The 22,478-nt window shown below is 43.8% G+C and overlaps 1 protein-coding gene across 1 annotated transcript; it reads left to right on the top strand.

Annotated features, from left to right (window-relative positions):
* Positions 1 to 20,413, top strand: AK2 (adenylate kinase 2). Its single transcript, XM_051987879.1, has 8 exons — positions 1 to 161; positions 8,376 to 8,501; positions 11,486 to 11,596; positions 11,737 to 11,831; positions 16,034 to 16,106; positions 16,766 to 16,961; positions 19,017 to 19,068; positions 19,495 to 20,413. Exons 1-7 carry the CDS (start codon positions 60 to 62, stop codon positions 19,043 to 19,045), a joined length of 732 nt encoding a protein of 243 aa, XP_051843839.1. The 5' UTR covers positions 1 to 59; the 3' UTR covers positions 19,046 to 19,068; positions 19,495 to 20,413.
* Positions 20,414 to 22,478: the final 2,065 nt, after the last annotated feature.

Genomic DNA, 22,478 nt, shown 5'->3' with positions numbered 1-22,478 from the left:
CCAGGCTGCTAGAGGTCTTGGAAGCACCGTGTTGGGGTCGAGGCGGCGAGTGAGGGACAATGGCGCCTAGCGTGGCCACGGCGCCGGAGCCGAAGCAGAACTCGCCCAGGGGCATCCGCGCCGTGCTCCTGGGGCCGCCCGGGGCTGGCAAGGGCACGCAGGTGAGCAGCCGGGCCGGGGCGAGCCCAAGGTCAGCTGGGGCTGGGGTGAGGCGGGCCTCGAACCCAGGGTTCGGAATCGGAGTAACGGAGTTTCTGGCAGAGCGAGGAGCCCGGGCCGCCGCAGGGAGGCATGAGGTCAAGGCGCAAGAGCTGGCCCGGCTCCCGGTTATACAGTTGAGAAAACGGACCCAGCTTGCCAGTGTCTGAGGGAGCATTCGAACCCAGATCCTCCTGATTCCAAGCCCCGTCCCTTCTGCACCAAGCTAGGCGATCTTCGCTTCTTTTTTTCCCCCTTTTGGTGACAGTCTTGAAACCTGTGGAATATTCCCAAAATTGGATTTTTAAACGCATAAAATAAAGTTACAGAGGAAACCAAGTCCATGAAAACATGGTTAATGTTTTTTAAAGAGCCTTTGTATCAGGATATTTTTGCGAGGGGTCCCGGAGGGGAAAGACTGAGCTTTCTCTATAGGTGAGGATCCAAGGGAAGGGGAATCCTGACCGTCTGGATTTAGAAACACTTGAATGGAGGTGTTAGTTGAAGCGGGGATGGCCATGAGAGGTAGCAGGGAAAGGAAAGACCGAGTAGACCTTAAAGGCTGGTGAGGGCGAGGAGAAACATCTTCATCATGACATACTCTAGGAGGGGCCGGTCCACTCACCCTTTGCTTGAAGCTCTCCAAGGAAAGGATCCCCCACTTGGTGCTGAGGTAGCCGGTTAGACAGTTGGGAGAACTGTCAAACCTAAATTTGCCTTTTTGCAACTCTCCTTCAGGTTGAATAAAGAAAGTGGTTAAGAGTCAGGAGTAGAAATAGTGTCTCTACTGAGGGAAGAGAGATAGGGTAGAACAAGGGATCATCAACAATGTCAAAACTGGCTTTGATATTTCATACTACATTTCGTATAGTCCACATTCTAGCAAAATTGGACTACTCTCTCCCTCCCCTGTTCTTAACCTTCCTCCCACCTCCTTGCCTTTGCCCGTGTTCTAATTGATTCTTTTCTCTGCCTGCCTCATCTCTGTTGAAATCTCTTTTCTTTAAGGGCCAATTCAGGTGCTGCCTTTTTAAATGAAGTCTCAAATGAGGTAATGTATGTAACACATCTTACAAACCTGAAAATGCTGTGTAAATGTCACTTTCATTAAAATGATTCACTTCCTCTGATCTTTCAGGAATTTGTCTCCTTTGTATCTTTTATTAGTTAGGTGTATCTATCGTTTTTCCGCCCTATTAGATTGTAAACTTCTCAAGAGCAAAGTTTGTACTGTGAGTGTTTGTATGCTGTGGCCTAGCGCTGTGCGTTGGACACAGTAGTCTCAGTGTTTGCTGAATGTAAAGAGAATAAGAACAAAATCAACCCAAAAACACTGTTGAATTGGAAGTTTCGGGTCTTGAAGAGGCCGTTTTCAGAAAACAGTGATAGAAAATGGAAAAGTATATTGGCCGTATTGAAAAGAAAGCAAGTTGTGGGAAATCGTAGTGATGGTTATAGACAGCTTCTTCAGGAAGTTTACCAGTAAAAAGTAAGAGAGTTGAGACAATGAATGGTTAAAAGGGAAGTCTTATAAGAGTGGGGAAAGCTGAACACATAGCTTGGCCAAATCACTATGACTCAAGGACCTTCTTTGCAAAATAGGAGTTGGGGAGAATTTGGTTGTTGTGCAACTGAATAATTTCTGATTTTAATCTTCAGACTCTCTTAAGTCTCTATTCTTCATTACCCAGGTTAAAGCATCTGGGGACATGCGGACTCTGAGTCTCTTGAACTAGGCTTTTCTAAGTGTGGGTCTTGGGGACTGATCCGCGCCCCCTTAACTAGGATCGTTAAATTTTTAGAGTTGGAAAAGATCTTCTAGATCACCTAGTCCAATTTTCTTCATTTTTGAATTCCTTAAGAGCAAGATTCACAGTAAGCATTGAATAATTATTTATCAAATAAGGCAGATAGTGTTGGAAGGATGGAGAGTATAAGGATGAATAGGGTAGATTTGTTGATAAAACATTGTTCACTGGCCTCTTGATATACTTAGTGTAAAAATAGAATGTTGCCTTATCATATCCTTAACTGCCCCTTTGGAAGACTTAGGCTAGACCACTTACTTCACTGACCATAAGATTCTGTTTGAGAGTCTCAGATGTTGACATGGCCCTACCCTTCCAACACTGGTTTAGAAACCTGAGGTCTGAAGCTCATTATTGTAGTAGGTGGTAGGAACAGGGTGCATATAAATCAGGGGTTTCTTATTTAGGCTTTTTTCTTGCCATATAAACAACTGGGCCATTCTTCAATATCCATTTCATGTAGCCTCTCGGGGAATTTTTCCTCTTTGTCCCAACACTAACATGGTTTTTTATACCTCTCATTCATGTTTGCTGAACTGGCAGAAGTTTTATGATTGTTATAAATATGAAATGTAGTTTTAAAATTGCAAATATTTCACTACAGATATTCAGAATTCAATCATGTCTTTTATGACCACATTTGGCAAATTTCCTTCTCCAGCTCATTGTACAGATAAGAAACTGAGGCAAACGTGGGGGGGGGGGGAGGGCTTTTCCCACAGTCGCATGAAGAGTGAGTGTTGAGCTAAGATTTGAACTTGAAATGAGTCTGCCTGACTCCAGGCCCAGCCATCTAAGTGCCATGCACTATGGTACCACTTAGCTGCCCTGTTACAACTATAAACTTTCTCCAAAGATGTCCCGTATAAAACCTGAGTTATCCTGCTTTAATGAGCATAGCAATCTTATGTAGTTGATGGATTCTTTCCCCTTCAGCTTAAATAAAAGGGGTATGTGGATTTGCCAAAAGTTCCTAGTTGTTGTTGACATTCTCCCAAGATATCTCCCAGATAGCTCTGGACCACAAGAATAGCTATTGTCCCCACCCTCGATTGCCAAAATTTTACAGTAAAAACTTTTCCTTGTTTTTTTTTTTTTTTCATTGTATCCACTAAAGTCCTGTTCCAATTTCTAATTGTGGCTAAAGGTGCTCCTAGCTCACTAGGTGGGACTTAATATCTCACCAGAAGATTATAGATTTAGAGCTAGAAGAGATCTTCCAGTTCAACTGCTCTGGCCTTGTTACACAGATAAAGAATCTGAGACCCAGAAAAGTTGTGGCTCGTCCAAGATCACCCAGATAGTAAGTAGCAGAGCTGGCTTTGAGTACAGAACCGATGTTGGGCTCTATGCCCGTCCTCCAAGGACCAGCCTCCATGAATGTGGAGAGGCTCATCACCAGCTTGGCTGCAGGGCAAAGGACTTTTCAACTGCAGAAGTTCTCAGACGCCATCTTGAGTCACCAATGGATTGAGCTGTGGCAGTGACAGTATCCACTCTGATAAAATCCTGATTTCAGAGCAAGGGGAGGTGAAAGTGCATATTTCACATGTGTGTACTTTACATAAGTTCTCTTGGCCACAAAGTTGTCATTAAAGTTAGAATATATGATAAATACATAAGCACAGCCTACATTCTAAGCAAGTCTGTATTCAGACCAGTACATTTAAGGATGCTTATATTGTTAAAGTAAACTTGATTGAAAAATCTCCAGAATATCTAAGTTTATTTTATTAAATAAAACAACTTCACCAGCTTATTTTTGTGATAGTCTTTTCCTTCTAATGATACCTTGTGCTTGCATGACACTTTGGCTATCATTCCTGGCCTAGTTTCATCCCTCTAACAACCCCTGGAGGTAGGGAGGAAAGAGATTATTATTATCCTTCTTTTACAGATGAGAGAATTGAGACTCTGGCCTAAAAAAAATGAGATCCCTACCCAACGGCTCCCCAACTAGAAGGGAGAGACACATGTAGCCAGGATTAGGGTCAGACCTCTCTCACTTTCACCACGATACCTGCCTTAAAGAAGATTCCTGTGAGAACCCTGAGAGGGAGGGAGTGGGATGCATAGAATTATCCTCTATCTTTAAATGCGGAGGGGAAGAATCATCTCCATGACCATAGAGTATAGGAGCCAAGATTCAAAATCAGGGCCCACAATTCTCAGGTGTACTGCATGTTCCACACCAGATTATCATTGAAATGGAGTCAAAATAGTCTTTATTAAATTGTGGCATATTTAATCTCCTGATGGCTTTCTTTGCAACTATCTGCTTTGTAAATCAAGTAATTCATTTTTCTGGTATACTTATTAGGAAAAAAAAAAAAGCTGGAAACCACTAAAGGGAATTTCTCTTATATATCCTAAAAATGCAAGCAATTCCATTTATGAGTTACAAATATAGTGTTATTTCAAGCAATTGTGTTCTTGGTAGGACTAATTATTAAGCATTTATGTACCTATGCAATATTGTGATACAAAAGCACAAAACTGCCTTGACATTTTATACTCTGATTAAGGAAATCATACATAGATGCATAAGGATAAATAACTAATTTTAGTATATGCTAACAGTCATATAAACAACTGGGCCATTCTTCAATATCCATTTCATGTAGCCTCTCGGGGAATTTTTCCTCTTTATCCCAACACTAACATGGTTTTTTAATACCTCTCATTCATGTTCTCCCAACTGCCTTTTTAAATTGTGACCCTGAAGCTAGAGATTGTTTTGTTCTTTCTTGTCTCATTTCTTAACACTTGATGTGCCAAGGGGGAGACCCTAGTGAATAAGAGAGAGGAGAAAGGGGATAATAAGAGTGTGAAGCCAGATGAGAAGAAGTGATTTGTGGAACTGGGATGTGAAAAGAACTGATGCTGAGGCTGGAGGACCTCTTAGTTTGGGAGCAACAGTGGGTGTAAGAGCTATAGGGAATTTTTTTAAAAATGGATTTGCATTCATGAAGCTTAGATTTGAATGCTGGTTTGCCTGTGTCACCTTGAACAAGTCCCTTTCGATTCAAAAGCCTCCATTCTAATAAGTTTAGAGGGGGAGAGAGGCAAATTATAGAAGGTCTTGTATGCCGGGGCAAAGAAATTTATACTTTGGGGAGTGAGAAGCCGTGGAAGGCTTTTGATAGATAGGATAGTACATACTTTAGGAAGATTTTATATTGATATAGAGGGAAGAGAAATTAAATGTAGGATTATGCTTTCAGAGACTTAATTAACAGTAGTTTACGCATGAGGTAAAAAGGACCTAAAGTCTTGGTAAATGGAAAGGAAAAGGTCCATGGGAGCAAGATTACAGAGGGTTGCATTCAGTCTTCCTGACTATAATCGTTTGGGGGTTTTTTGGTTTTGTTTTTGCAAGGGTTAAGTGACTTGCCCAGGATCACATAGCTAGTATGAAATGTCATTATAAAACGAGGGGATTGGATTAAATGCTCTCTAAGGTCCTTTCCAACTCCAAAACTCATCAGTTTCCATCAGACGTTTTCATTAGGTCCCCCAACCCTTCTTTTCAAGGCCTGTTGTTGGCCTGCCAGCTTGGCACTCATCCCCTTGGAACATAGCACTGACAGTTGGGTTCTAGTTATGCTTTTGGGGGAGGGTAAAAATAGGAGAGTCGATTCAGTTGGGACAGTTCATTTCTGTGGTTTCTCTGCTTTTTCTGTCCCATGAGTAAGCACTGCCTCTCTCTTGAGTTGATTCCAACAAATGAGGAGCTAGATTAACAGAACTTTGTCCTGTTTTGGTATAGGGTGTGGTAACAACCCCTTTGGAGGATACGAGAGGCTTTCTCTTGCCCAGTGATCCTAGCTTTTAGTTATTGCTCAGATTACGTTTTATTTTTTAACACTTTAAAATCCAGTTTTCATTTTCATTTTAATTTATCCCTATGATTTAGTCTATTAACTGAAAGCTAGAATGACTAGCACCAATTTGTAATATGGTTTTCAATTTATTTTATTGGGGAAGGGGGCGCTATAAGGTAGTGAGATATAGAAGAAAGGGTACTAGGACTTGGGTATAAATCCTGGGACTGCCACTTACTGTCTTTACAGCCTTGACAACTCATCTTATTTACTCTGAGCCTGTTTTCTCATCAGTAAAGTGATGAGGTTGGATGGAATGAGCTCTGAATTGTATAAACCAGAGCATCAGCTCAAAGAACTAGGAATGTTTACCTGAAAAAACCTCCATAGTCCCAAATTCCATCACCTATGACTGAATGGAAAATTTTAGTTGTTACTTACCTTCACATATTTTTCATTTGATAATTGTGTGGAAAGGAGATTAAATTTATTCTGTGAATTTAAGTCAATTATAGGACTAACAATTGAAAGTTGTGAGATGAATGAAAAAAGCTGTTGGGTAGAATTGACCATCTTGACAAAAGAAGGATCTCTCCATCATCGGAGGGGCTCAGGAGCAGGCTACATGACAAGAACAGCTTTGTGATGTTAGAAAAAAGATAACTATATGATAATGTGAGGGAAAGAAAGCAGATTAGCTTTATCAGGAGAAGCTTCACAAAGTAGGAAATCAAATCTGAGAGGTTCCTTGAAGGAATCAAAGATTCTAGGAAGTAGAAGTAAAAAGATTCTGTGTTACAGCTAGGAGTGGATAAATCTGTTTACAGGTGGGAGAGGGAGGCTCAAGTCCTAGAAACAGAAATACAGCTGGTACTTAAAAGTGTTTGAAGGTGAATATTGTGAAAATTGGAAAGATGGGCTACAAGTAGTCTGTGGAAGGACTCCAAAGGCCAAACTGAAGAATGCATTTTATTCTAAAGGCAGTAGGGAACCATTTTTAGAGGAGTCATTTGTTTAGACCTAGAGGTTCATTAGATGGCCTTCAGATTTTGTGATCCTATAACCAGGTGTTTTAATTAATATTTCATATGGTTCAATTAAATAGACTGTTCTGTTCAATATTTTTATAAGAACATAGTTATATGGTGTAGCACTATCAGTAACTAGCATTTAGAGTATCTGTTGTGTGACAGCCCCTGTATTAAACTCTTTACAAGTATTTCATTTGTTCCTCAAGCACAGTGGGGGAGTGGGGGAGAGGAGAGGTACCTCGGGGTAAGTGCTATTATTTTCACTACTTTATAGTTGAGTAAGCTGAAGGAAACAGAAGTTAAGTGACTTGGCCAGAGCCACACAGCTCATAAGTGTCTGGCAGGATTTGAATTTAGGTCTTCCTGGCTCTAACCACAAGGCCACATAGGTAGCTAGCTTTTCAGATTTGCCAATGGCACTAAACTAGAAAGGATAAGTCATAAGTTAAATAATCCAAAGAGACAATGGAAATAGATTCAAGACTAATAAAATAAATTTAGTAGGGATAAATGTAAAGGCCTTGAACAACTGGTTCTTTAATCCAAATGGCAACTGAAGGAGGTAGAGTTAGTGTTTTTGAGGGGAAAGACTTGGTTTTAATTAATTATAGCCAATTCATTATGAATCGGTAGTGTGACATAGTAACCCAAAAAAGCTGGTGCAGTCTTAGACTGCCCTAACAGAAGCAGACCCAGACCCAAAGAGATTATTGTCCCTTTGTCATGGGCCTGGTCTGACCACATCTGCAGCATGAGGAACATGTTGACACTGCATTTTAGGAAGAAGCACTTGGGGGGGGGGGGGGCGCGTGGGGGGAAGGGTTGGCAAGGAAATTTAAAGCTGTCAGATGAGAGTTGATTGAATTGGGGACAATTCCCTCAAAGAAATTGGGGGGAAAGGGGTTGAACTCTCTTCAGTTGAAAAGCTATCTAGGGGCAGCGAGACTTATTCTCTTTGGCCTCAGAGAATAGAACTGGGATCAGTTTGAAGTTGAAGAGGCAGATTTCAGATAAATTGAAGGGAAAATGTCCTCAAAATGAGAGTAGCCCCCCAAAAATGCCTCATTTGTCTGTGATACTCCCCTCCTTGATCCTAATGACCTGCCTCCCTTCATGGAAAGGCATAACAACTCCCTGAGATACTATAGAGAAGTTGCCTCCTTGCCTCAGGTTCTTTTTGAATCAGCTGATCCCTAAGGTTTCCCTTTTGAGATTTTGTGATTTTCCCCATCTACCTGTTAAGCCATGACATTTCCTCTTGTAGAATAGTGGCTTCCTAAGCAGAGACCTGAATTCAAATCCTGCCTCTACTACTTCGTAGTGATTTTGGAGAATTTATTAACCGTCAGCCTTCTTTTACTCTGTGAGGCATCTGGATGTCCTACCATTAGGTTTATCTACTTAGATGTCCTGCTAGTATGTGAAATAGTATCCAATATGAGAGCGTTCCCTCCTGCATGTCATTGTCTAAAGCGTCTTGATTTTTTCTCTTCCTCCTGCTCTCCCCCTCGCAGGCTCCCAAGCTGGCTGAAAGTTACTGTGTTTGCCATTTGGCTACAGGGGACATGCTGAGAGCCATGGTAGCTTCCGGTTCAGAGCTGGGCCAGAGACTCAAGAAGACAATGGATGCTGGAAAGCTGGTAGGTTTGGTGGGCTTGTGGGCTTGACAAACAGAGCTGGGCTTGTGACACTTGTGCTTTAATTGGTTCAGCTTTTTTTTTGACAAACTATATATTCAATGAGTAGCTTAAAAGTTCCATGGATGAGATATCTTGTTTCCATGACTCAAAGAGATCCTTGATTTTTGTTGTCATCCCCCCACTACCCCTCAGTCCCCTTGACACATGAAGTGAGGTTGACTTCATGAGCTGCATAGGTGCCACTTATGTGGAGCTGGCCTCCGGCTTCCCCAGCAGCTGTCTCTTGTCCCAAATTGGTTTGCATTTATTGATAATCTGTACATAATTTGTATTCCCCCAATAGACTGTAAGCTCTTTGAAGGGGAGGATAATTTTGTTTTTGTCTCTGGATTGTTCACTTAGTCACCAAACTCCTGGTGACAAGCCTCAGACTCTTGGCTAGGCTGGTGAGCTGCAGGACAGTACTTTACTGAGCCCATATTTAAAACTTGCCCTCCTTGGTGAAAGAGGAGATTCTTTGCCTCATTTCTTATCTAGCCTTAATACTGAATGGGTGCAGCCTCAGTCAAGCTGGGACCTGGGGAAGACCTTAACTCAAAGAGGCCGAGGGCTCCCGTTGCATCCATCTCCAGTCCTCCTGATGTATATCTGGCCACTGAATCCAGGTGGCTCCAGATAGGAAAGTGAGGCAGGTGGCCTCCCTCACTTGAATCCAATTCACTTGCATGTCCTCTTAGAGAAAAAGACAAACAACAACAACTTGGTAAAACCTGCCAGAGCTTGTACTGTATCAGCATAGCCTTCCAGAGACCAAGGTGACCTTCAGATTGTGATAGCATGAGTTAGGTCCTTTGCAAAGGTTCATTTTCAGTATGTGCTAAAATTTTCACTTCAAGTCATTGGATATCCAAGTCTGAAAATGTCCTATCTCAGCCCCTCTCATTTCAAATAGGCAAAAGCATTTCATTCCTAGTATGTCACCTAATTAAAGCTTGTTTTCCTGCCTTAAGTCTAGCATTCCTCTTAATATAATATGCCATTGTCTGGTTTAGTCTTTCAGTAACATGATCTCTTATAATGGATTTTAAAGGATTTGTGGTTCAATTCAAGGTTAGCAAACAGTTTTAACAATCTACCATGTGGAAGATATAGGTATGACAATGATTATTCCAAGACTAGGACGCTGGGAGATTGATTTATTTATTTGTTTGCCCTTTGTTTCTAGTAAATTTTGACTTCTTAGAATATTGGATGGAGGCATTTTAGAGATTTCCCTTTACCTGAAAAAAAGAACACTTGGTGATCAACCATTGAGTGTTATCATCTGTGGCCCCAGCAGACAGGAGGAGGTCAAGTTAGAAGGAATTAAAAGGAAACAGATTTTGACTTAATCAGCTGGAGTGGGTCTTTGAAGACTTAGGTACTAGGCTTGCCTAAGGTTACACAGGTAGTCCTTATCAGACTCAAGATTCTAATAAAGTACCTTTGACCCCAAATCTAGTGTCCTTTCAGAAGTCCTCCAAGAAATAACTTGTTATCAGTCCGAGCTGACGGCAGAACGGGCTTCCTTGGGAAGCATTGACACACTCCGGCACTTGAAGTGTGAATTCAGGTCAAGCCTGGATGACTTCTTGTTGGGATTGTAAAGGATGGTGCCTCAGATGAAGGAGTTTTTATTAGGTGATGGCCAAGGTCCCTTCTGACTCAAAATTCTGTGCTTGCTACATTATCACCTCCCTTTGAAACAAGCGGTACCCAGGAGTTTTTAATACCAATTTGGGCTCTTTTTTTTTCTTTCCCCTATCTCTGCCTCTTGTTTGTATGGCCTTAAGTCACGTTGGAAGGCCATTGTGGACTTTGGTGCTTAGTAGAAGGGCCTTTGGGGATATGGCAGCAGTGCTTATCTCTGGTTTTCCCTTACTCTCCAAGCTTGTACTTTGCCCTTGAGTCGAACTGATCTTGGCAAATCAGAGTGGCAGACTAGCAGCCTCTTTGTGGCACTTAAATGTCATGGAACAACTTGTATTATGCAGGCCTGTTTAAACTTAGGATCTCCAATTCATTTAAATTTTGGTGAAATGGGTTTTGGGGATGGTTTTTTCCATCTCCCCATAAAATAGTGCAGCGTTCCTCATGTCTGCATGTGAATTCCTACTCTGTGGCTACTACCTGTATGGCCTTGGACAGCTCACTTCAGGAAATGATTATTCAGTTTGTTTTCTTTGTAATCGTATTTTTTGAAAGGAGGGAAACTCAATGATTTCTAAACTGCCATGTTACCTTCATTACCACAGTTATTCACATGAGTATTCCTTGTTCCCTGCCTTTCGGCCCACATTTATGTGAAATCCACGGCGCTGGCCTGACCCATAAGGCATCAAGTCCCTCCTAGCCCAGCAGACTCTGGGACCAGAAGTGGAAAGACCCAAAGCACAAAAATTAGAGATCTGGCATGACATGGCCGGCCCTGGAGGTGGGAAGGCATGTACCTCATGAGGTTCAAACAGAACTACAGAGAGTTGGATCTGTCAGAGAAACTCACTTCTGTTTTCTAAGTTTTATTCTGAGCTCTTTGGGGAACACTAAGGTCAAGGATGTTGGGTAAATGTTTAATAATTGGTCCTGAAGCGCTTGAGTGCCCTCCCCCACCGAGGGCAGCTCATCTCTGCGCGCCTTTCCTTTCCAGGGCTCCTTGCCCTTGTTGGCTGCCCCCAGGGGCGTCGGGAATCCTTGCCCCATCCCTCCCCTTATGCCCACTTCCCTCTTCCCAGTGGCAGTGGGCCAGTCCCTTCCAGGTTCCCTCTTTGTAATGTCCCAAGAATTCCTGGGCTTGCAGTAATGGTGCACCTGAAGCCTCTTTAGGTATTGACCCTTCCAGTCAGAGCGTGAGCCAGGAACTGTCTTCTCCTTTTACTCTCTGCTTGCTTAGCACCGTGCGTGTTTTAACCCTATAAGCAAAGTGTCGTTTCTTCTTTGGCTTTCAGGTGAGTGACGATATGGTCGTGGAACTGATTGAGAAGAACTTAGATAGCCCTCCTTGCAAGAACGGCTTTCTCTTAGATGGCTTCCCTCGGACAGTGAGACAGGCGGAGATGGTAGGTGGATTCGTTTTGTGGCCCCAGAGTGGGAGGAAGGCCTGCTGGCGCATTTAACATTCCAGCCTTTTCTGAAAAGAAGAGGGGTCAGGTCACAGCCCCAGAGGATTAAGTGCAGTTTCACCCTTACTCTCTTGCAGCTCGATGACCTCATGGACAAGAGGAAAGAAAAACTAGATTCAGTCATTGAGTTCAGTATCGCCGACTCTCTACTTATCCGGAGAATCACAGGAAGGTATTCACTTTCCCTGCCCCCCACCCTCCCCTATTTAATTCCCCCAACCTCTGCTTGCAGACCTCTCTTTGTGAGTTCTTAGCAAGGTGCAGTAGAGCACAGCCCCCCTTAAAGACTACCATTGGAACAAGAAGTTCTGCTCCATCTTGGTTTTGTCCTGAGAGTACAGAGATTTGCTGAGCTGGTTTCACCCTTCGAAAATGACCATACTTGTAGTTCTGCTCTGGGCTTCATTTATGGGGTCAGGGAAAGAGGAGCTGAAGGATGTGGGAATCAGAGACTGCTCTAGTTCCAGCCTAGGTGTCAGTTAGAGAAATGGAGGCTTCGTGCTCCCAGCCCTGGCTCTCTCCAATCCCTAAGTTGACTCTTAAGAAGTCAGGATCTCTTAGTGTCCTGTTACAGTGTTAGAGGTCTGGCATGTCAAGGGGATTTCTGTGAATGCTACAAGGACCTCAGAGATAAAATGTGGATCAAATGAGTAGATTTGCCGGAGCTGCTCAGGCAGGGGAAGAAATGACAGGCAGCTGGGGGTAGGACAGATTGTCTTTGGGTAGAGAGTAGTGCCGAAGAATTATCCATAAGAGGGTAGGCCCCTCTCAACTGACCCAGAAGCAGGAATCGGGTCTTGGCCAGGGCTTATTGCCAATTAGTCCTGCAGGAGGCAGGAGTAGTTCTAGCTGGAGATAGTCAATTGGAGATAGATTGGTTCGAGGGATTGGATCAAGAAATCTAGTCCTAATTTACTAATTAGGCAATCCTAAAGTGGTAGGGAAAGATCCCAGTAGTGAAGCAACTGTACCAATTAAAACCCTTTTAAAGAATTTCCAGGTGTGGTCTGTATAGTATACTACACTTGTATTTTTTATCTTTAAGACGTTTCTTGTCTTATTTCACCAACTATTTCTTGTAAACTTTTATAGAACAGGAGCTAAGTTTGCTATAACTTTGTAAATCCACTGCCTAGCATCATGTATTTTTAGTAGATGTAGTATTTGTTGGCTGGCCCACAGACCAAAAAGAAGTGAAACTGAAGGCATTGTTAAGGATTGCTGTTTTAATGGGAGGTAAAAACTAGGAAAAACCAACTCCAATGAGAAAAGAGCTTTTGTTTCAAACAATCTACAAGCATTAATTGTCTCCTATGTGCCCAGCACTGTGCTAAACATCACAGAGAATAAAGAAGTAAAAGACAGTATTCTTGCCCCACAGTCCAAAGAGAAAACACTGCACAAACTCTTAACAAGCAGACATGAAGTCCTTTTTATTGAGAGCCCAGTGTGAGGTAGGCTCCTATGGGACACTTATTTCTAGAGCTTGAGCTTCAATCACATGGCAGCCAGAACAAGCCAGGGCTTCCTAATCCAACAGCAGTAGAAGCCATGGGAGGGGACTCTCCCAGCCTGAACCTTGGCCCTGTTCACACCCATCAGTGAACATCCTCCAGAGCATTGGAATATAACTGGCATGAAATTATCAGTGATATGAAGCATTGTAAAATACTAGCGTATGCTAGCAGAATGAAAGCAGCTTGAACAGACTTTTAAAAAACTCTTTTTTTCTGTGGATCATTCCCTAACACAGGACACTTAATAGGTACTAAGTCAATAACTGTTTGAATTGAATCCCAACCTTCCTGTAGTGTAGAGAGTATAAATATTACGTGGACTTTGTAGGTAAGGATACTGAGGTTCAGGCAGATTAAGGAACACTTTCAAAGTCACACAAGAAGTGTCACAGCAGAATTTCAGAGGAAAAAACCGGGAGGACTTGGTAACCAGGAAGCTGAGAGCTTGAGGGGGGAAGAAGAGCCACAGAGGACTAGCTTCCTCTCCTGGACAACTGAATAAATGGGGACCCTTGGAACTCATTTAATCCAATTATCTCGTTTCACAGCAGGCTAGCCCTTGTCTAGGAATTGTCTGAGTCAAGTTTGGGGCCTAAGATTTCTGATCCCAGTTCAGTGATCTTCTCTTGTCCAACCAATTGGATGGAGGTGGACCAGAAACAAGGTTCCCTCTGCACACAGAGGGAACGCACACACATTTGGGCCTTGTTGGCAGTTTGAGGTGACCAGGAACAGCCTGAAGGGAAATGTCCCTTCTTAGACAATAGGAAATCTAGGACTGAAATGCTAATAAATGCAAAATGGAAGTTAAAGACTTGGGAATTGCCTGTCTAGACCCTGTTGAAAGTTATGAGTGACTATTTAAACAAAAAGTGTAGTAGCAGCAGGGAGATCACTCTGTCAGTATTGGATCTGTATTCGTGGTATCATTTCTTCATTTGGTACTTGTTATCAAAAACCACGCGACATGAATTCTTGGTCGGGTTGGCATTTTCCCCTCTGCTGTGCAGTGAGTGTCCCCTTGTAGAGAAAGAGAAACTGAAGGGTCAGAAGGCCCTCCTGTGAGGGCATCCCTGGGCATGGAATTGGAGCTGTACTCTGTCCTACAGTGGCGAATGTCACAAAAAGCTGCTCTGGCCAGCCTCTGAAAGGCCTGGGAGCGGCCTTAGTCTGAGCCCACACCAGCCGAGCCTCGGAGCCTGTGCCTGCAGGGAGGAGCCCATCCAGCCGTGTGCCCGAGGCATTGGGAGTGAGGAACTGTCTGGGGCTAGTCCTGCTCCAGCTGGGCCTCTCCAGGGCGTAAACCCTGCCAGGGGAAGGTCAGCCATTAGTAATGAAGGGTGAAGTTGGGAAGGGTCTTAGAAAGAATCTGGTTCAGCTTCCCCATTCTGCAGCTGGAGAAATTGGAGTCCAAAGGGTTCGGGTACTTGGGAAGGATCACAAACAGTGGCAGAGCCCAAGGTTCAGACCACGGGGCCCTGCACTAATGGCTCTGCTGCACTTAGCTCACCCCCCAGAAATGTGTGAGGGAGAGTCCTTCCAGACCTGGGGAATGCCATTGAGCTGGGGGTGGGGGGAGTCGGAGAGGGTATCTTGTTTCTGTTCTCTGGGTACTTTGAAGCTGGATGCTATTGTCCATCAGGAGCCTTCTGTTCACCTGCCCCCAGCTTCTCAGCCTTACTCTGAAGAACACTCATGACACCCACCCCAGGTACCTGTCTGACCTGCTAATGGAACTGTTGACAAAGGAAGCCATTGATTTAGATTGTAATAGAGGAGGCAATTAATTCTGCGTGTCAGGAAGAACCTTGGTAGTTGTTAACAAAACAAGTACAGATGTAGATTTGTTTTCTAATCTATGTTTCAATGATAAAAAATGCAAATTGAGCCAAAAAGAAAAAGTTTCCCTTAAATGTGAAGTTTCAAAGACAGCTTGGTCAAATGTCTTTTTTTTTATTGTTTTTTTTTCCTTGTTATACTTGTTTGTTAATTTTTTTAAATGTGTATTTATGAATTGAGAAAAATCAGAACAAAAGGGAAAAACCACAAAAGGAAAAAACCAGAACAAAAAGAAAAAATAAACATGTTGATTTTCATTCAGTCTCCATAGTTTTCTCTCTGGATGCAAATAAGTGTTTTATATCCAAATTTATTGGATGGCATTGCCTTGCATCACTGAACCACTGAGAAGAAACAAGTCATTTATACTTGATCATCACACAGTCTTGCTGTCAAACTTTGTACAATGTATTCCTAGTTCTGCTTGTTTTGCTCAGCAACAGTTCATGTAACTCTTTCCAGGCCTTTCTAAAATCAGCTTGTACTTCTTTTTTTAATCTTGTTTATATAAGTTGGTTTTGTTTGTGCAAAAACTTTTTCATGTAATCAAAGTAGTCCGTTTTGCATTTTATGATGTTGCCAAATTTCTTAAAAAATTATAATAATAAAACCTTGAGGATTGCTGTTTTTGAGACATGTAATAGGATCATGGATTTTAGAGGTAAAAGGAACTTTTGTGGTTTTTAATTTCATTCCCTTTATTTTACAGATGAGAAAACTGGGATACAGTTTATAGTAGGTGACTAGAGTAGATTTGAGTCGAATCTTCTTAACTCTAATGCCCCATCCACTCTGATATGGCTGCTTTTCAGTGTGTTTCTTATAATATCTTTTGAGTTCAGGCTGTTCTATTATTATCTTTAGAGTTACTATTTACATTTTTCATCCAAAGGTATTTTTTTTGTTCGTTTAAATGCATGTTCTCAGAAAGTTTGCTAAATTATCTAAGGTTATTTTTTAATTACATCCAAGAACCAAGGGTTTTTTGGTTTTTGATCCTTCATTTAACATTTTTCAGGCTGATCCATCCTGCAAGTGGCCGCTCCTACCATGAAGAATTCAACCCCCCGAAGCAGCACATGAAGGATGATGTATGTAGATTGGTGGGGATAGTTTCCTGGTTTTCTTTTAAATGGGAATACTTTGTGCCTGAAGTTTTTCCGGACCTTCCCTAGAAAAGACGGTTAAGATAGGTATAAGATTGAAAAGTTCAAAGAAAGGAAGAACAATGTAGAAATGAAGAATCCTGAGAGCTAGAAGCGTCCTTGGAAGTTAACAATCTTGTAATGATCTTTACATTTGGAAAACACAATGTTTTGAGTTTAATCTTGTGGAGCAGTAGATTCCAGGCCCGGGGAGCACTCATGCAATTCCTCAATCCTCCCATACCTGATACATAAGCTCCTGGTGGTCAGAGGCAGCCTTATTTGTAGGTAGATTTCCTGAACCAGGTTGGTCTTGCTCAAAAAAAATTGGAGAGGGGATCTAAAGGTGTGAAGGAGAGCTAGCCTCTGGGGTTGCTGGGGCAAGCTTAGAGATCATGTATTTAGCTCCCTTGTTCTCAGGTGAGGAGGTAAAGGACTCATCCCAGATCATACAGGTAATGAGGAGGAGGGCCAGGGTTTTGTGGGGTCCACGGTTTTCCATTATGATGTCATGAAGAAGAACATAAGGACAAGAATCACATGGGGGATGGGAATCAGTTTGCATTGAAGGTCTGTCTTGCTTACTGCCTTCTTCCTGTTCCCAGATCACTGGGGAGCCTTTGATTCGACGTTCTGATGATAATGAAGCTGCTTTGCAAACCCGCCTGAAGGCCTACCACTCCCAGACTACCCCCCTGGTGAAGTACTACAGTAAAAGAGGGATCCATTCGGCAGTGGATGCGTCTCAGTCCCCAGATGTGGTGTTTGCCAGCATCCTGGCAGCCTTCTCCAAAGCAACATGTAAAGATGTGATTATATTTATCTAGGGGTCTGTTCCCACGGGGACCGCTTGATCCTCCTTCTGTCTCTGCTTGGGGGAGAGTTCAGAGTGAGGCTCAGCCCTGCCAGGAAGACACAGTGTTCGCGCTCTTAATTAAATAAGCACTTGACCATTTCTTCGGCATGTGTACCTGTGCACAACTGTCATGTCATCCATTTCTATGTGGTGGTTCTCGCGTGTGTATGTGTGAGAGTGAACGGGAAAGAGTGTGTTTTGTTTGGCCAGAGGAGAAGACCTTTAGAACATCCTTGGTCTGAGTATTGTCTGCTGAGCTGGTGACGGTTCTGAACCACCCAGGGGATAGAGCCCCAGCCCTGAAGTCGGGAAGACCTGAGTTCAAATTTGGCCTCAGACACTTAACACTTCCTAGCTATACAACTTGGGGCCAGGCACCCCCAATTACCTGGCATTGGGGGGGAGGGGATACAAAGGACAAGATGGCCCTTTGTCCAGCCCCTTTGTGTAAGTCAACTGAGGCCCTGAGAGAGAGATTGGCTTACACAGAGCTAGGGTTATCATGGCCCAGACCTGAGATCACAATAGATGGGATATCCCACCTAATCCATTTTCTGAATGAACCTGCTGACACAGAAGTTCTGAAAGCCAGCAGAGGAAAGGATGTCACTGTTATAGAGGCTGCTGTGGGGCCAGCCAAGAACCTAGAGTCCTGGGTCAGACTGTCTGCATGTGGTGGTCAGGGGACCGCAGGTGGAATTGGAACCAGGAGGATCTAGAGCAGGTGAGGGAACCTTGGAGGTCGTGGAGCTCCTGTCACTTGCCCATAGAGACACAAGTGTTAAGTGCACAGCTGTGACTGGAACTCGAGGCTCCCGCTGGGCAACTCCCATTTTATCTGGTAACAATCTTACTCCAAATGTGAGGCAATAAGGCAGTGGCTTGTAAAGGAGCTATTCTGTTTTGGTGACTGATTGTGAGAAAACCTAGATGAAGTGATTGATCCTTTCACTTCAAAGCAGCCCCCTTCCCCGTGATGGCAGGAAATGCGGACTCCTCACTGAGCCAGCCTCTTTTCTTCTGAAGCTCTGGGCTTCCCATCCTGGGCTTGTTTCATTTGAAATAATGAACTCTGCTGTGAGACCTAGAAAAGGCAGGCTCTGGAAAACCCATTTTCAGGTCAGTAGTTGGAGCAGTGAATAACACTGGCTGTCCTTCCTCCATTTAGTCTGCTGATTCATGGCAGCATGGTTTCAGTTCCCCGAGGTCTCCCCTCTTTGTCTCTGGGTTCCCAGAAGCTCGATCCTGTCCCTTTGGCTAGTTGGCCCTCTTTGTCTGGTCTGAGTGTGCTGTGTGCCCTTCCACGTTTCCTATCTGACTTTTGCTGTGAAGGCTAAAATGCTCTCACTCAGAAGCGAAACAGCCTCACCATGTCTACTTACTGGAAAACACATGATTAGTAAGTTTACCGAAGGGACAAAAGTGAAAGCAAAACAATCTTAACTAAAGAGACCTTGTTCCTCCCTCTTCCCTCAGCCCCTGCCAAGGGTCAGACTCCTGGCCAAAAGACCTTGGGCTCCTGTGCCTGGCTGGAAACAGCCATCCACGTGATTTCTCTTAGCAGGCTGGCTGCGTCAGCGTCCCTGGGCAAGGCTTCTCTCCCCAGGCCCAGACGTGTACACAGACCTTCAGGGACAGCTCTGGGTCCGCATGGGGAAGTCCCAGACAGTAGGGTTGGCAAGAACCCCGGATGAGCCGACCCACCACTTGCCATGCCAGGACTGTGGGCCCTCACTTCACCTCACTTGCTCTCAGTTTCCTTGCCTGTAAAAATACTTGGTTTCCCTAGCTCAAGAGTGAAGAATTAGGACCAGTGACCATTTTTTTCTCTTCCCAGACAGAGCCCTATGAGGGTGGGGACCAGGTCCCGTCCCAACTTTGTATCTTCCCCAGGGTCTAGCACGATGCTCCCCAAGCATTATAGATGTTTGCCAAGCTGCTTGTCATCTAGACCCAGAAGGGACCTTTGAGAGCCTCATCCCCACCCCTTTATTTTGCAGGTGATAAAACTGAGGAACAGAGAAATTAAGGGACTCGCCTGAGACCACACAAGTAAGTAGTGGGGCTGGGATCCCCCGCCGGCTCTTCTGGCCTCCCTTCTTCCACCACCTGCACGCTGCCCACTGAACACATTAATGAGAGGGTGGAAGCTGGGAGGGCTCTCGGCAGGGAGTCCAGCCCCTCGGTAACAGATGAGGAGACGGCCCAGAGCTGGGAAGTGGCTGTGGGAGTGAGTAGCCAAGCCAGCCTTTGGACCCCCTTGTGATTCCCCTTCCAAGAAGTAAACCGTCTCTGGAAGGAATCCTAAAACTCCGAGTTGGGTTTTCCTTGGTCCTTACCCTCGCCTAGTGGGGAGCACATGAGGTTACCCCCGGATGACGGGCGGCTTGGACCTGTGGGCCAGCCTCGTTCTGCTTTGCTTGGTTGTCTGACTTGTAATGCATTTTGTCTTCTCATGTTTCCTTTTCTTTATTTCAGCCAAATGACTGCAGGCCAGGCAAGACCACACCATTGCTGACCAACTTCAGAGCAAGAGTCCAAGCTTTTAAACGTGCTGGGCGGAGGGAAGGGTTGGCGAGGAACAAGAAGGGATACAAATTGGGGGGCAATTGCTTTAGTGGGGTCGTTTTTCCCCATTCAAGTGGGAGTTTTATAAATAGTAGCTAGATGGGGGGTATGTTGTGGGGAGAGGGTTGTACGTTTCTAAAGCTCCCAACATGGAGGGTGTGGGAAAGAGGAGGAAGGCCTAGTATTAATTCTACAGGATCCCTTGGGCACAGTTACCTTTCATCCAGGAATGTGATTGTAATGGAAAAGCCATTGACCTGAGACCTTAGTTGTCATTTATGGACCTCTAAGCTTGCCAGATGGGGAGAGCAGTAACTCCCCCTGTTGCCTCCTCTCTGTTCTGTACCTCATAACAGGGTAGGTTTTGGTTGCTGACCTTAACACCCCACATAATGTGACCAAATAACAGTCCCCATGTTTGGTGAGGAATCTGTGAGAAGGCTGGCTGGACACATTGTTTAATGGACTCATAAGAGTCAAGCCAGCTGATTCCTCCCGTTTTACTTACCTCTGATTTTGACTAACTCCATTAATCTCAAGGGAAAAGCCATCATAAGTTGCTATCTGCAAGTGTGCATCCTCTGTTCTTGCCTTCTTTCTACACACTGTAAAGAATCCTTTTTATTTCCTTTAAAAAAAAAAAAAACCAACTTTGAAGATTGTCTCATTCCAAAGAAATTCCTTCCCCCTGCAACTCTTGAGGCTGAAACACAGCAGTCCTGTGGTGGTGTGTTTTGTTTTTTAAAAAACAAGGTGCCTTTCACCTTTAACTGACCAAATGCTGCTCTTTTTTGGCCCTGGAATCAATAAAATGTATTAATCATTTGTAGCCCTTTGGTGATGTTGTCTCTGGGGGCTGGATACAGCATTCGATTCTGAGTTGGGTTTGTTGCTTTTTGGCAGTAACTCATTTACCACTGAAGGCTGAAGCCTCTGTGTGTGTAAGAGCCTTTACTTAGATCTTTGCTAAGTGCTGAAAACTTAGACCTCAGTTGACCTTGAGTTTGTGACAATCCTTATTTTTGATGTTTTCTAATACATCACCCCTGCCTTGACAAAGAAAGCCTTTGTGAGTTGCTGCTGCAAACTTTTCCTCACTTCATAGCCAACCTGGTTAGGATCCTCTCCAAATTTGAGTTGAGTCTGGGTTAGCTGGTTTTGTTCTAGTCTTTTATGTCAAGGTTTCTCAGACTAGTAGGACTCAGGGTTTGTACTCCATTGTGCCCCTCTAGAACCTAAGGCTCCCTCCATGTAGCAATGAGGCTTTGGGGAAGGACATTAGCAGAGGAGACACATAGAAAACTTTGGCTCACTAGATCCATAAATAGCTGCTTCCATTTAAATCTGACCATCATTCAGCTGGGAGTTTTCACAAACTAGACCATTTCTAAATTGCTGAGCTAGATTTTCCACTATTTGCCTTTTCAGCTTTCTCTCTAACTAGGGAGATGGTCCACTTGTCTGTCCTGGTTAAATTCCCCACCCTGTGCCCATCCCATAATGCTGCCCTTTGCTGGGGAGGAGAAGGGGAAGGAATAATCAAACCTTTTTTTTCTTTATATCTGTACTAAATATTCTTTGTTGTTGTAGAAGACTACTTAAGAGGGCTTCCATGCAACCACTATGCTTGAAATCTGAGGGGGCAGTGTCAAGAAATACATGGAAATTTGGAGAGGAGGTGGATTTTAGGATTTGCAGGGAAAGAGATATTCCATTTTGGATATATTAAATCTAAAATTTCAGTGAAATACCAAGGTTGAGATGTGCAATATGGAACCAGATCTCAAAAAAGAGACAAAGAGTGAGTAGATGGATTTGGAATTCATCTGCATGGAGATATTTAAACCAGTAGTTGCTGATATCAGAGGGATAGTCTGTAAAGGAGGGAACAAAAGAGTGGTCAAGGAGCAAATTCTTGCAGAGAATCTTTCTTTTAGCACCCAAAACTGGAAAAATTGGGAAGTGGGGAGATCCAGAATGATGGGGAATTGCTCCAGATGATAATGGAATAGGAAGGCAGACAAAGCTAGTTACTGGAGGGGTAGGACCGAGATGGGTAGGGATGACAGTATTTGGGGAGGTCACAGTAGAAGGGAACAGATTTTTGACTCATGAGTGAATTGTAGAAATTAGAGGAGATAGATGAGAGTTTGCCATTGGATGAAGGAAAAGCCATTTGATCTGATTCCCACCCTCTTGGCTATCAGCTTCCCACTGAGCTTGAGAGCTCATTCCAAATGGGAGCTGGTGATGCTTGAAGCATGAGATTCTGGCATTTGAATGGGCGTACAGCTTATATTTTAGTCCCCTGAATCCATTCCTGGCCCCTGCCCATGATCTGGACCCAGGAAATGAAGCATAGATGACGTAGGACCTTGAGACCTAGAGGTTCATTTATCAGATGCACTCAAAGTTGTTCCCTTTAAAGTAAGAATCCTTCCTGCAGGCTAGTCGGTCATCCAGCCTAGGAAATTCACTGTCACCAAAGGCAGCCCATTCTACTCTGGAGATGGGATACCTGAATGTGCTCTCAGGCTAACCAAATTCAGCCTCTAAATGTCAACTCATTGATGCTAATTCGGTCTTCCAAGATAGAGCTTAAGGATAAGCTGAGGTCTTTGCCCTAACAGCCCTTCAGCTGTTCAGCAGGCAGGTTCTCTGCTCCCCAACTACTCCACAAATAAGCACGTGTTAAATTGCAGGCTCTGCAGATAGAAGTGGAAAGGCACTGCACTTCAACTTTAGCTTTACTAGTTTTAGGGGAGGTGATGGGGTGGAGAGAACAGGGGAGCCAGTAGTAGCGAGGGGGCTCTGAAGCGCTTCACCCACAGGTTAACGCCAACTGACCCTTGGAGGAAAGTGGATTCCAAGCAGAGCAGAGCCAGGCTGAAGGG

Source organism: Antechinus flavipes, chromosome 3, assembly GCF_016432865.1.
Source record: "Antechinus flavipes isolate AdamAnt ecotype Samford, QLD, Australia chromosome 3, AdamAnt_v2, whole genome shotgun sequence".
Classification (NCBI taxonomy): domain Eukaryota; kingdom Metazoa; phylum Chordata; class Mammalia; order Dasyuromorphia; family Dasyuridae; genus Antechinus; species Antechinus flavipes.
Note: the sequence above shows the minus strand (reverse complement) of the source record. Positions and strands in the feature narration are given on the sequence as shown.

Bases quoted from the DNA above. Each gene is read 5' to 3' on its own strand.
- AK2 (XM_051987879.1), top strand. From the start codon at position 60: ATGGCGCCTAGCGTGGCCACGGCGCCGGAGCCGAAGCAGAACTCGCCC. The intron at 11,832-16,033 runs GTATTCACTTTC...AACATTTTTCAG, and splicing joins ATCCGGAGAATCACAGGAAG to GCTGATCCATCCTGCAAGTG. The intron at 16,107-16,765 runs GTATGTAGATTG...TCCTGTTCCCAG, and splicing joins AGCAGCACATGAAGGATGAT to ATCACTGGGGAGCCTTTGAT.